Source organism: Diuraphis noxia, unplaced genomic scaffold (genome assembly GCF_037042655.1).
Source record: "Diuraphis noxia isolate RWA-SAM2 unplaced genomic scaffold, SU_Dnox_SAM2 contig0003, whole genome shotgun sequence".
NCBI lineage: Eukaryota > Metazoa > Arthropoda > Insecta > Hemiptera > Aphididae > Diuraphis > Diuraphis noxia.
In genome coordinates this window covers 27,437,507-27,452,762 of record NW_028301713.1, presented here as the reverse complement: position 1 = coordinate 27,452,762, position 15,256 = coordinate 27,437,507, and the positions used below count along the sequence as shown (strand labels likewise).

Here is a 15,256-nt window from a genome sequence, read left to right as displayed (position 1 = left end):
TTTAACCAAACAATAATTAATTATTGAAAACGCGTTTTTTTCTTCATAAATGACGTCTAAAGGTTGTTTGGTCGTGGATCATATATCTACTATTATAATATAAGTAATAAGTATACTGCACCAGATAATTATTCATAAAGCGTATCCGCCAACGATCAATTCTTTTTTTTTACTAATAATATATAGGTATTACGATACATTGATTCGAGGTATTTGACGTAAAAAAAAAGAAAAATGGTTTCGAAATGTGTGTATTATTCTGCTCAGATAAGTGGGAACAATATCATATGTATACATTATTATATCCACATATAGCGTGTGGATCTCAGAATTAAAAAAATAATAATAATAAAGAAATAAAGCGTGTGTCGATTAGGATGACGAGTAGGTGAATGTACGACGAGTGGAGGACGGGGTCTCCCTGATTTTGTTTATTAAACCGTTTTAACACGATTACTATATTATTATATTGTGTTATGTGTTGTTGCCGTACGTGTTGGACACAGTAGAGAGCGTCATACCCCGTCGCCAATCAGGAGATATCATCAACAATCTCACCACTACCATCACCACAGTCATCATCCGCACGAGATCGGCTTCAGTGACACTGTGTCCAACGTCGTCGAAATCGTCAAACAGCTGGACCATCGTCGTCATCCTAGAGGTAAATGCGCGATTTTTACCTAAACCAACATAATATTGCAATCGAACAGGTATACCCATAACTATAATGCGATTCACACGGTTTATCACGCCGTATTATTATAATAAAAATGTATCACTATATACAATATGGGCGATGTACATCGTAGTACGATGATTATATTATTGCGTGTAGGCACCCATTTTTCGACAGAAAAACGTCGAATCTGCCCACAACCAACCCTCTATCGAAGTTGTGACCATCGCCTTAAATAAATCAGTAGTATTATAATATATAGTCTCTTGTGGTTTTATACTTTTATATAATATGATCCTCTGTCCATGTGTAGGTTTGATATTTGTAATTTAATGTCGATCGACGACATAATATATTATACCGTACCTACTCTGTTACCGCACACATATAATATTCGATATTACGCTGCATAATATAGGTACAATAACGTATCTTTACCGCCCGTACATGCAGTGTATATATCGTTATAACAAGGGCTAGGAATCTTTAAAATATTACTGAAAATTAATTAAATATATTTAAATTAATTCTAATAATCTCTCGTTCTGACGGAAACCACTAATCTCGATTACAAATGCATAGCAAATTAATAATTTTTATATTTGATTTTATTTTATAAACTAAGTACTATAAATACATATTTATTTACGAATAGCCATTATGATAATATGATTGCCTAAAATTATAGTTTTATTATTATTCCAATAAAATATGAATACAAAACATAGTATGCAAGACTAGATTAAAAATAATACGAAGTCTCTGAATTTTTTTGAAAAATTTTCCTTTATCACTTGAACAAGAAGACAAGTCACTGTTGTCGCTAGTAATTTTGTGAAAATTATTAAAATATACTAATTGTGGATCAACGATGTGATGTTTATAATTTGTGCGTTTGACCGACGCATATCAATATCGGAATTGTGACGATCAAACGTATATTATATGATGATGATGATGATGTGACATATTCGATAGTAAACCATCGGTGGTTTTTTTTTTGTTAGGTCGAGGTACTCGAAGTCAGACATAAGGATAACGGTACAATATTATTATTGCACGTATTTTATTTCTTTATCATTATTATATCATTTTATTATTACTTGCGAATCGATATACATATGCCTAGTACATATTATATAAACTTGTACGATGATTACATAATATTGTTATTTTTGTTTTACTTGAATTTCGTATTGCGTTCAGATTTTTAACGGCATTTCTATCAAATGTGTACATATCACATATGCGTATAATATATTATACTGCACATTACGAAATATTATTATCAGCAATATTGTAATACAACTGTGAGATGATTTTGATAATTTAATATTGTTTGACTAATCTTGCTATATTTACCTATATCATCTCATTATTAATTAATAATTTCCAACTATAATACATATATTATTATTGACATAATACAAGTATATTAGGTATATTATATTATTTATTATGCTATTATTTTTTTTTAATACAGTAGGTATAATAGATTTAAATTATTTTTTGTGTACATTTTATTTAATCATCCGCCCGCATGAGCTGTATACAGTATATTATACTATATATTATTATTATACCACAACAGAAATAATAAAAAAAACATTTACATACTAATAAAAAATTCAAAGAGTAGTTTTATAATCATTGGTCAATTATTATTACACTCATTAAAACATGTGTATACAATTTATGTTTCGACGCATACAATACTCAATATTTATAACATGCTGATCACCAAAAATGCTCACCTCCATTTTCTTACTTTTCTCGATGAATTTATTTGAATATAGATTTCCAGAATTTTTAACTATACATTGAGACCACACTTTGAAATTCTCAAAAACTGTTCGGACGGTACTTAAGTAAGTGTTCTGTGACAATACAGTCTTCTATGTTTAGAATGAGAATCTCCATTTTATCTGGAAATTATTTAGTTGGAAATTGTTTTTGAAATGTTGTTGTACGCCTCATTAAAAATTCAATAAAGCAGTTTCTTCAGTTATTAGAACAGGACCTATATAGTATATATAGTAAGGAAAATAGTCCTTAAAATAAAAAAAAAAGGTAATAAAATAATGAAAATACTAGTATTTATTATAAGACTGAATATTTTTACAAATTGTAAACGTCAATAAATTAATATTAATTACACTTAACATTTTTAAATCGCCATAGCCCCTATTTCTTCCAAACCCATTATTTTAGACCTAAAATCCTTAATAAAAAAAATTGAATATGAATAAATAACCCAATCACTACTCGTTAGAATTTTGATACGCTAAAAACATTATCCACTAAATAATGAGAAAACTGAGATTCTCATTTGAAAACCAAAAGTTTGTATCTCTTCAGTACGTTCTTTAAGTATACTTATTAGGTATATCAACTATAAGTATATCATATTTAAAAACGCTAAAAACCATACGTCGTCGAGTAACTGCATTATTGAAAAATAAAAATAAAAATAGGGGTGAGCATGCCTTACAGCGAAAATAGTACAATTATTAAGCGTTTATATGCCTTGTAATAGTTTATGGATTTTATTTGGTTTTTGAGTAAATTGGTCATATGAATGCGATTAATGTAACTATACCTATGTATTATATACGTTTTGAAACGAAAGCTTTCCGCTGAAATATAATAGCCATTGTTTCGCTGCAGTTTACTCTGTGGTGATATCGGAATCTTTAAATATACGACGAGTATACAGATGACTCGCAGTCCGTATTAAGTCGCTAAAGGAATAATCTTAATAATACACTATTTTTTACCAGTGTTTTATTGATAAAATTACTGAATCGGTTTCATAGGTAATTCGTTTTTTTTTTTTTACATTTTAACATTTTTTTTCACATAATATTATAATTTTTTTTTTTAGAATAAGTATCATAAATTATTGTTCTATAACTATTTTCTGGGGTTTTTCCCAGCATCCCAAACTTTTGTCGTTTAGTATGACATAAAATGCTGATATTATCTGATTATTGACAGCTTATAACATTTAACCGTATTGGTACCTATTATAATGTTATATAGGTACGTTATTTCGACTGCTGTTTTGTGTTCATTAATAATATTGGTTTTTTTTAACCGATATTAAAATACGGGTATATAATAATGCTGCAATTTATTGTGCAGTCCGTGCCTTCAATCAAATGCTATAATACGATTTTAATTATTATAAATGCATCTCATACGATTTCCTGATCCCTTTGACCTATATAGTGAGAAATCGATATATCATCATATTATACATTCAATTCGTGTGAATTGTATAATAATATTATTATACACGAACTCTCGGAATCAAACGATTGGCAATATTATTATTACTTTATGTACAACAATAAAACGTGCGACGATTCTTGGATACAGAAAATATAGGTGTGAATGCATAAAAATATTATGCGCATAATTATATTCATATCAAATAACCAATCAATAATAACAATTATAAATAATATAATAGGTATTACACTCCTTTGCCATTCGACTGAGATTTATCGAAAACTCTCCGTTTTATCGTTTACATAATACCTATATAGTATAGGCAAAAAATAATAATAATTGCAGTTTTTGTCTTTTAACATATACCTATACGTATTCACATATATAGCTTAGGAACGCACGTGATGTGTTGTCTCCGCGGCCTCACACAAGCGCATGCGACATGGCAAATTTGCATTGAGAAGAACTGATTTTGTGTTGTTATCTTTAATATGCAAATACTTTATAGACCGCTGTGATAAAACTTAGAGGTGACAACATAATAATAATATTATGTCGTCTAAAGATATCTCTCGTCGGTTTTTTAGGAAGTTTTAATGTATAATCGAGTTTTAAGCGTTTTTATGTTTTAATATTTTGTATTTGTATACATATATTTATATATAATTATATAATTCACTTAATAATTAATATATTGTTAAAATCGAGCAGCGACAGCGACCAAATACGATATTTTTTGTCTTTGGGTTTGATCACATCTTATATTATAATATTCAATCTAATATTCAATTCGACCACGACAATTTTCAAGGAGTTCGATATAGGCAAATACTAATGCAAGTAGTGTAAATGTGTTAAATATCGGAGCGCTCCCGCTCCCGCACGTGTAAAAACGAATTAAACAAATTAATATTAACTATTTCGTTTTTTTTGTCTTTTGGTCAAAAGCTTCAATCTTTTTTCAAGCATATATTATTAATTCCTAACCTATTTATCCGATAAAAATTTTTGAAAACATAATATGATTTAATCTTTCATAAAATTTACTCGCCATAACGATGTCTTCTTCATATTTTTTTCATTAATTTTTTCAACTTCAATATTATTAATAATTTAAAATTCTTAGTATTCAAAACATTAACATCGACTAAGTTTGAAGGGATTTAATAAAAACATTTTCAATATAGTTAGGAGAGATTACGAGGACGGTACTGCTTTGACAGGGTATAAAGTATAGGTCTATTTTGATAGGAGACTGAGGAGAAGGGGTCGAGTGTACTTTAAGCTGCGTAACGACCAAAATCGGTTCCACTGAGCATAATTCTCCGTGTCTTATACATTTGAAAAGCGGAGACAATACGTACGAGGACGATAAGCATCCTCTTAACTCATGAAAGGCTTACACCGGTCAGTATGTCCGTTGTCTGTAAAAAGTACTGCGATGTTATTACTTGAGGCATTTCTAATTGGCGGAATGCAGCTGTCACTATAGTCGAAAAAATACTAAGAATAATGATTTAGATGTGGACTGAGGGAGAGGGGGCAAATGTATGAATGGATTTATGTATCATCAGTTTAAAACATTTAAATTATTACAACAACAAAAACTACCCATTCAAGTTTTATAAACAACGATCACTCTTCACTCGATTTTTAGAGCGTATTTATGTATTTTTGAATAATAACACATAATATTCGATATGAACGTAAATACTTGTGTAAGAGTGCCACGAGCCATCGATATATTATTATCATAATATACCTACTGCTATGCAATGCGTAAATAATATTATAATATATTAGAGCATTATGTTAAAGTACATTTATTGCGATGGCATAAATAATCATAATAATAAAGTATACCATGTGTGTACATGATAGGTATAACGGTTAAAACCATAATATTAATATAACGATGAAACGTGGTCGTGCGCGTGTTCACGTCTGTCCCGCAGGTTCTTGGTCGGCGTCCACGAGTCCGGTCCGGTCACCCAGCCCGGATAGGTCGGAGAGCGGCCGCACGTACTACGGCACCACCAGCCTGGACCAGCGGTCGCGTTCCCCATCGCCGGTGTCGACGAACGGCAGTGGCCGGCACCAGCAGCAGCACCATCACCAGCAGCAGCACCAGCAGCAGCACCATCAGCAGCATCACGGTGGAGGAGGCGGCGGTGGCGGCACATCGGTTTCGTCGTCCGCCGCCGCCGGGCTGACATCGTCGAGACAGCACCAGCAATCGGCACCGCCGCCGTCGTCTTCGTCGTCCGTGTCTCACCACGGGCCGCAGTCGTTATTGGGTGGCGGCGGCGGCCACGCGACCTCCATGTCGGCCATGATGACCGGGGCGGCCGCGGCATCGGCGGTCATGACGATGCCGCCACCGTCCGTGCTGGTCAACAGCAGTTACCCCGTGCTGGCAGTGGCCGGTTGCAACAGGCGCCGGTTGCCGCCCACGCCCAACAAGCCGTCGTCGCTGCAGCTCCGGCCGCCGCACCACTCGGCCTCGATAAATTTCCCGAAGCTGAACGCGTCGCCGACGCGCGGCCAACCCGCGGCGCTGCCCAAACCGCCGCCCGCGGCCGCGTCGTCCACGTCTACAGCCGCGGCCGTTGCCCGACAGAGTATGGCCATGACGGCAATGCCACCGCTCAGCTTCGAGCAAGCCATGTCGATCGGCCGCAGCGGCCGGCTGCTGCCGTCGCCGGTGCGCAACGGGTACGCGTCGTCGTCGTCTAAGCAGCAGCAGCCGTCGTCGTCGTCATCGGTGTCCGCCATCAGGCGGCAAAAGAGCGGCGGCGGAAGCAGCGGTGGCCGTGTGAGCAGCCGGCACAGCGATTCGGACGAGGACGACTGGTGCTAACCCTTACTGTCTGGTAGTGGCCGTCGCCGCCGCCATTGCAGCAACAGCAGCAGCAGCAGCGACGACGACGACGACAATAGACTAAGCTGCAGCAGCCGCCAACGACGGTCGCGACAACGGCGGACAACGCTCGTCAGATCGTTTCGGTCGTCGGCGCCACGATCGCCTCGACTGTCGCTGATCGCTGTCGCGTCGTCCTGCTCGTCGTCCTCGTCCTCTTTGTCGTCGCTGTCGGACTACTCCTCACGTTCTGTTCCGCCGCTGTCGCCGTCGCCGCTGAACAAGCAGCAGCAGTAGCCGCCGCTGCCACCGCCCAAATTTATAAATATTAACATATATTATTATTATTATTATAATTATAACTATTACCTAATTATTATTATTATTATAATTAATAACTATTTCCGAACTTAAAAAAAAAAAAAAAAAAAAAAAAAAAATGAAAAACACACGGCTCGTTGTTTTGCGCGTATTATTCTCGTCGTTTTTTCGTTTTAATTTTTTTAAGTATATTATTGATTTTTTAACGTACGTCTCATCTCGACGGTGTACGTTGAAACATTTTGTTGAGAGCTCGATAATATGGTATATTACATTATAATATTATATTTAGTGGATAAATAATAATATTGTATTTCCGCAGTGTTGTTTTTTTTGTTTCGTTTTGTTTTATATCTCGTGAAGGTATTTTTACTCACAGAACAATAATAATAATTGTATTACAATCGTCGCGCAGTTATTTCCGTACATGTTCAAATCGTAACATATTATTATTATAATAATATGTTCGTGTGTAGGTACATAATATACGTTTATGTTATAATATTCGTACGTTTTTTTTATATGGCCGGACATTCCCTTCTGTTCACTCAGTCGTCCCTTCAACCGTACAACAACCCTTTCACCCACACGAATGCCACCCATCACAATATAATAAAATTCACCGTCGTCGTGTTCACCTACACATTACAAGCGTCTCTTATTTATTATTATCATTATTATTATTATTATTATTATCAACATCATGGTGTCGTGTCTCGTTCTATTATATCGTAAAATTATTTTATTGCTCTACTCATTACAATCATATATTACACACACACACACACACACACAACAATATCGAAATATATTATATGATTATTAATATAGATCTGTTGACTCGAATTACCTATTTAAAGTTTAATAAACTACATCATAACAATCGTTGTAAATAACTACCCCCCCCCCCCCATCACAACCGAAAATCCACTTTAATAAAAACTAATTGTTTTTTATTATCAAGTGTAATATTATTGTTATTGCTTATTTCGCCGCAGGACACGTAATACGTAAACGATTCTGAAACGCATTATACTTAATATAATTTGAAATAAATAATATGATATATTTACATCCGTATTTAATATTAGATAATTACTCTATGTTTATCGTTTTAAATGTTTGTTTTCCAAACCATAATTTTTCTACACACCGTTATAATATGAGTGATGACGATACGTACTATTTCGAAATAAATCGATTGCATATTTTTCAGCCAAGCCCCCTCCCACACCACAATTCTCGATATCGATTCTGTAACCTAACTCAACCTAACCTAAAGTACGTACAGTATACGTTTCGTGGTTCTCACGCCGATATAGATATTATTTATAATACATATATATATTATACGCTCAATGTAAGTACTAAAATAATGATAAGAATGTCATAGTTGCATTGTTGCAACGCTAAGATTTACTCTCGATTTTTATTTTTATTATTAATTATTTTTTTTTTTTGTCCAATATTTACGATTTGAATTAAAACTCCGAGTATACGACTGCAAATGGCGACTTTTTTCGGCAATAAAATTCAATGACGCTATAATTGTTTTTTTTTCTTCTCAAAACTGCGCAACCAAAGGGCACCCGAACTATTTTTTGCGTCTCCTTATCGTCTGTGATCGTATTAATTTCATAACATTTTATTCTCGTCACGATATTATATAGCTTTTGTAATACGATGATAGACATGATGCGTTACCTACATACGTAATAATAACTTCGTCAAATCATCAGACTAAACATTTTTTTAATTTTGAAAAATTCGTCATATTCTGCAGCTAAATAAAACACAATATTTTATCGTGTGCAAACGTAGTATTGCCAGCGTAATGATTTCGTTACATAATATTAATAGTCAAATGTTCGTTGTGTACAAACATTAAAACATAATTTTATGTCGATTATAATTTTCGGTACATTCAGGCGTACCAACTTAATACAACCCGTGTATTAAATTGTTAATTTCCCGGAAATTCGAAACGAACACGACACGCGCGTCTTCTTCCGCAGCATCTGTTTTTATGTTATTATTATGACGGCGAGGGGATGTCCGCGCGACATTGTTTTCGGAATCGTATTGAAAATGACGGTAACTAGTCGAAAGTAAAAAAAAAAAAACACTTTCTCGGACAAAGCGAAAAACGAACCTAATATCGTATTATTCGTTTAAACCTCCAGCACTGTAATGTCGTCGTACGACTCTATAATAATACGTTCATATAATATATATTATATTCATCGTTGAGCAAACACGTCGTCACAGACTCACGATAATCGAAATTTACGATTTCGGGTCGAGTTTTCCGAACCATTGTGTTCGAGTCGTCGGATTTCGTCGGCAGTTGTGTGGATGCGTTTCATCATCTCAATCCGAATTTCGCTTTGCCTAAAAGTACAAAAAGCGATTGTCTCGGCAACGAGCGCGTCATCGTTTTCCCCCGTTTTTCATTGATAATAACAATAATAATAATAATAGTATATAATTACAATATATTATATATATATAGTAGGTACCCATTATATTATATTATGATCATCATCTGAAAACGCTTTCGTAGACGCTGCAGGTTTTTCACAATCGTTGTGGATTTCTCTCTAATTACCGCGACCTATTGTATTAATTTGTGAGCGTGTATGATGTTTGATCACCGTTTAATAATTTAATCAGCATATTGTGTTTTGTGGTTTTTTCGTTTCGAACCTACTCTTGGAGCGTTTATTATACGATGTTATTTTCAGTATGATCTACTCTATTATGATATTTTATCATTATTATTATTATTATTATTATTATATTATACAATATTATGCGACTTGTAAAGTTGCGTGCGATCGTGTAGGCAACCGTGTTGTAAATTATACTATTATCATATTATAATATGTTCTGTTTGTACATTTCGCGTTTCTCTTTTGTATACAATAATATGATATTGTTTCGTTTCATTTATATTATTGTTTTTTGTCAATCGTTTCATCTCGTGCGGTTTCGGAAACGTAGGTTTTATAAACCATAATATGACGTACTCGTGATAATATATTCATCGTATATAAATAACACTGTTTCTACTATATTATTTTCAACTATTAAGTTTGTTTGTTTCCTCTCCTCGTCTGTGCAGTTTAGTTTACCATGACTTCCACACACACACCTCACGCCACATATTATAAGGTATATTAAACTACGGCATATACATAATATTATGTACAGGGCGTGATTCGAGCAAAACCACCGACATAATTATGATATGACATACGTAGGTATATACCCGTCTGAATAAAACGGTTTTATTTCGGAAAATAAAAAAAAATAATACATATTAATCGTATCGCGATATATTAATAATACGTCGACATAACACCTATTATAATTATTATTGTCTTTGTTGACGGCTTCGCAAACATTTACACCCCGTGAGCTTTGTACAAGGCTTGGCAGACATTCAGAGAACACGATATTAAAGTGACAACGATATTCATCATATTAATACCGTAGTTGTGGTGACATTTGAATTTCTCACGAATTATTTGTTTCTCCTTTTTGTCCTTGTTACCCATAGTTATAATAGGTGTATAACAATATCATGGTTGGCGTGTAGGCACCTAGCTTAGATTTCGAGTAATTAGGGACCGCCCCTCGTATGAAATTATTAATGCAATATAATGATGAATCGTAAATCAAGCTCTGTCTGTATGTATATGTTCGCCCGAAGGTCAAAGTGCGGAGACGCATCTGAAACACCACTACGACGTGATGACTAAAACGCGAGTGTGTGTGTGTGTTTGAAAACCGATAAATCGAATTAGAACTCTTGACTCGTATTTTCAAAAAACAATCGTATCCGATTTCGATCCAAGTGCGTGCCTGCAGACCGAGTATATGATATTATACACGTAAATAATTTTAAATGAAATAGACATAATAATATAATGATTGATAGAATAACATTATATACATAAGTTGTCCCGCGTACATCTTTCTCACTCACACTCTCTCATCGTCCTGTCTTTATCTTTTCTCTATATCTCTCTCTCTCTCTCTCTCTAACTATCTATAATATCTATTTATCGTCTATATCTTTATATTTTATCTCTGTATTTGTGAATAAAATGATGACTTTGTACATAGTATAGATTTTGTTTGATTGTTAATTTAATTCGTTTATTTTTTTGTTTTTAATAAATACGATTTAAAAAAAAAAAAAAAATCAATATTATATCAAGTTCTAGGATAATTTTTCTAGTTGATAATACATTTTATTTCACACGGGACCATAAAATATAATGTTAATTTTCATTTTAATTATTTGCCGTCGTCTCACCACCGACGTGTTTATGTTTTCAAACTGCCAATATAAATTTTGATTGTAATACTAATGATATTATTATTATTATTATAAACGGATCGTCGTGAATTCATATTTTTAGGTGATTTTTATCGTTAAATTTTATCATTCAACATAATATTATTGTGTTTTCAACTGACAATTCTCGCAAGATTTTTTTTGTTTTTGTTATGTTATGAAAATATAATAAATTATAATATAATTATTATTATTACTATTATTACTCTCATTAAACGCAATTTTAACATACTAATATACTTACATCATCTGAGCATAACGCATTTAGAAGCGTTATTGAAAAATAAAAAATCTGTGATAAAACGACAAACCTGTGTATAATATATCTTAATAATAATTTTGAAAAAAATAAGTGGTGTATTCAATTCCGTCTGATATGATATTTTCCAATTTTCGGAAATCCAATTTGTTTTCCCATCGAAAGAAAAAATTTTTTTTTATTATTATCCTTTACATATAATGTATACCTACCTAGTAATATATGTATACAAAATATAAATGATACGTCTTTAACCATCTCTCTATCTATATACATCTATATATATATATATCTTTATTTACGCTTGCTGATGTCCCTTCCGTGCTTGTCTATATGTATAACAACACTTTGTCTTTGGCCATTAAAAAATATATATATAATAATATAGGTACCTACATATTATAAGAAGAAAAAATTCAATATACAATACCTGCGAACACTAAATTATAATGTAAATTATTAATAATATTGTAATCAAAGTTGCCTTATTACTAACCGTAAGTTTCCGGTTGTAATTTCCTTTTTTTGTTACAAAATAAAAGTTGAAAAAAATTTAAAAAAAAAAAAATGTATAAAATTTAATTTTAAGTACCTATATTTAAAAAAATAGTGTTATCATTATACTAAAAAAAAATTAAAAAAAAACTGTATAAAAACGGAGGTGGAACGGGTATATTACTATTTTTTTTCCAATGTGATTCATATATTATTACCTAATTGTTTTAGGGATTTCCTTTTAGAACAAACTATTTTTTTTTAGATATATTTAAAATGAATTGTCGAATTTTTTTGTTAAATAATATTTGTTGTTGTTACTTTTTCGACAATCCGTTTTTCTATGCTGTAAAAACAAGACGCGCGTAGATTTTATCTTATAAAAAAAAAAAAAAAAATACTAAAAAAAATAAAAATTTATGAATACCAAAAAAAAATTCATTTTTTTTTTTCATACGTCGTTTTTAAATAATAATTATAATAATATTATATTATATACTACTACATCATTCCGTGTACGCATTATTGGACTATAATTATATAGTTTATGTACATTTAATTTCTGTCATTTTTATTTATCCTCCCTCCCGCCACCCCCCTTCACCACAGAAATATGCTTAGACGGTATAACGTTTAAAATTGTTTATTTATACATATTATATTGTTTTTTTTTTTTTTTTACGAAACTTATGTCGACTTCTATAGACGAGTTAATTGTGACATACATTTATTTATGCATATTTACGAACTTATGTGCATCATATTAATATGTAATACCTTTATAATTATATAATATACATATATACAATATAATATATTAATATTATTATATGTATAATTATATTATTATTATTATTATTATTATCATTGTATTTATTATTTTTTATTACTATTAAAATTTATCTGTTTTTATTTGTGTTATAATAAAGAAAAAATATATATAAAAAAAAAGAAAAGAAAATGATAAATTTTAGAAAAAAACGATTGTTTTCTTCATTTTTTTTTTTTACGATTTTTACACGAGTGCCTATATCTGCAAATATATTGGACATTTTCAAACTTTGGAGAACATTTTTGCAGATCGTACATCTGTAATACACATATATATAAGGAGGTAGGGTGTAACATAAAGATTTGATAAAAAAGTCAGCCAATTCTCAAAAATCATATTATTAGAAAAAGCCATTACGTTCCAAATTAATTTAACTAAAAAAATATTGAATTTAAAGAAAATTCTGAAAAATAAACTGCTTGACTTAGATAAATAATTTTACCATCAAAATTAATCTAATAACCAGATTCACAAATAGGCTATTTTGAGTTTATCCAAAAAAATATTTTATAAATTTTTAAGTTTTTTATTTTCAGTATTAAAAATTAAAAAATTCACTAAAAATATAGTGGTGCAAGTGTCTATAAGTTATGTAGAAACAAAAAGTTTAAATATTCAACACAACAAAAGTTATTCCATATCAAATCATCGTGAAACACCCTATATATATACCTATATACCTACGTAGTGTGTTCGGTAAAAAAAGAGTTCAAAAAAGTCACGGGATGTTTAGAAGAAAAAAATAAATAATTTGGTTTATCGGTCTGCCCCACATTCAAATATTTCTACGCGTCATACAAAACTATTTTTTATAACTCCTAATAGTTTGTTTACCAAATTGTTGGTAATACGATTGTGGGACATCGTCGCTATTGCGCAGTCAATTTTAAATCGAAAATATACCTTTAGTTTTGGCAAAATTCAAGTTAGTTTCCTTTGTCCGATTTTTATTCTAAAAAAAAAAAAAATATATTCTCTGTAGAAAACCGTGTATAGACCGTCATACCAAACAATGTGTAAAAGTAAAATATTTTGTTATTGGACTTAACTGTAATTGAAAACTTGAAAATATGAAGTTTTCAATACATAATCAAAATTAAAAACCGAAAGTTTTATACGAACGATATATAAACATTTTTCAGAATCAAAATCGGACAACTTTCACTTACTTCAATTTTGTCGAATCAACATAGGTAAGTCGACGTGAAATTTGAACAGTTAATTTCATTATTTTGCTGTCGAGTTGTTGACAATAATGTGCATATGCGTGTGTACCTGCACGAGAATGGTACCAGCGTTAAATTTTACTAACACTGATAAACATTTAGAACTAACCAGTAACCAGGGTCTGAATCCGATATTGGATACCGATTTTAAACAGTTTAAAATCGAAATCGGAAAAATAAATACCATCCGAAACAGAAATCGAAATCGAAAAAAAATTCGGTTTTTTTCAATCCCTGGAACGGATCGAACACTCATAGATCTCGCGGGCAGCTTTTTAAAGATGAGACTGGAAATTCCCTAAATGTTGCTCGTTATTGAATAATAGCAGAACAATGACCCTAGATATTTGGTCACGGAAACAGTCTTAGCAGTCTGCGCAGCTATGTTATTGAAACGAATATTTTGTCAAAAATGTAAGCTAAATTTTATGAAAAAAAAATGTTTTCAATAAAATGGTGGATAGTATAATATATATTCAAAAAATTGTGTTTTAACTTTTGTCAATAAAATAATATGATCGCAAATCGTACCAAAAACCTAATATTATATTATTATTGTTAAAATATTATGATTTGAAAACGGCGTCCAGTGGCGATAACACAACTTGCACATCGGGGAGTACCTGTATGTTGTTATACCTATATTGGCGTGACAAGGCACTGTAGGTTTGTCATTGTTCCAAACAACTGCAAGAATGAAATACATAGACAATGGGAATATGAATATGACTGAGATTTTCCTTTTTGATTGTTATAATACGTATATATTGTGTACTCTTCTCAAATTCAATACAACACATAGAGTCGAGATTAAGAGGGGGGGGGGGGGGGTCATGGCGGGTAGTACGTTTCTAATATTATGTAATTTCAATAATGGATATAATGTGTTTTTTTTTTTAAATATTTATAAATTAAAGGAAATTTACAATCTATACACAATTAAAATATAATAAGTAATATGCTAGTATTGTTATTATTATATAT

At 31.9% G+C, this 15,256-nt stretch overlaps 1 protein-coding gene across 17 annotated transcripts in view; it reads left to right on the top strand.

Moving 5' to 3' along the window:
- Positions 1–12,894, top strand: part of cac (calcium voltage-gated channel subunit cacophony) — a 277,952-nt gene extending 265,058 nt beyond the window's left edge. For 16 of the 17 annotated variants that reach the window (XM_089223696.1, XM_089223711.1, XM_089223701.1 and 13 more), the window contains 2 exons: positions 507–664; positions 5,869–12,894. In XM_089223696.1, the coding sequence (XP_089079822.1) occupies positions 507–664; positions 5,869–6,773 (1,063 nt within the window). In that variant the 3' untranslated portion in view covers positions 6,774–12,894. The remainder of the gene's footprint in view (positions 1–506; positions 665–5,868) is intronic. The other variant, XM_089223698.1, reaches the window with a different exon arrangement.
- The last annotated feature ends 2,362 nt before the right edge of the window (positions 12,895–15,256 follow it).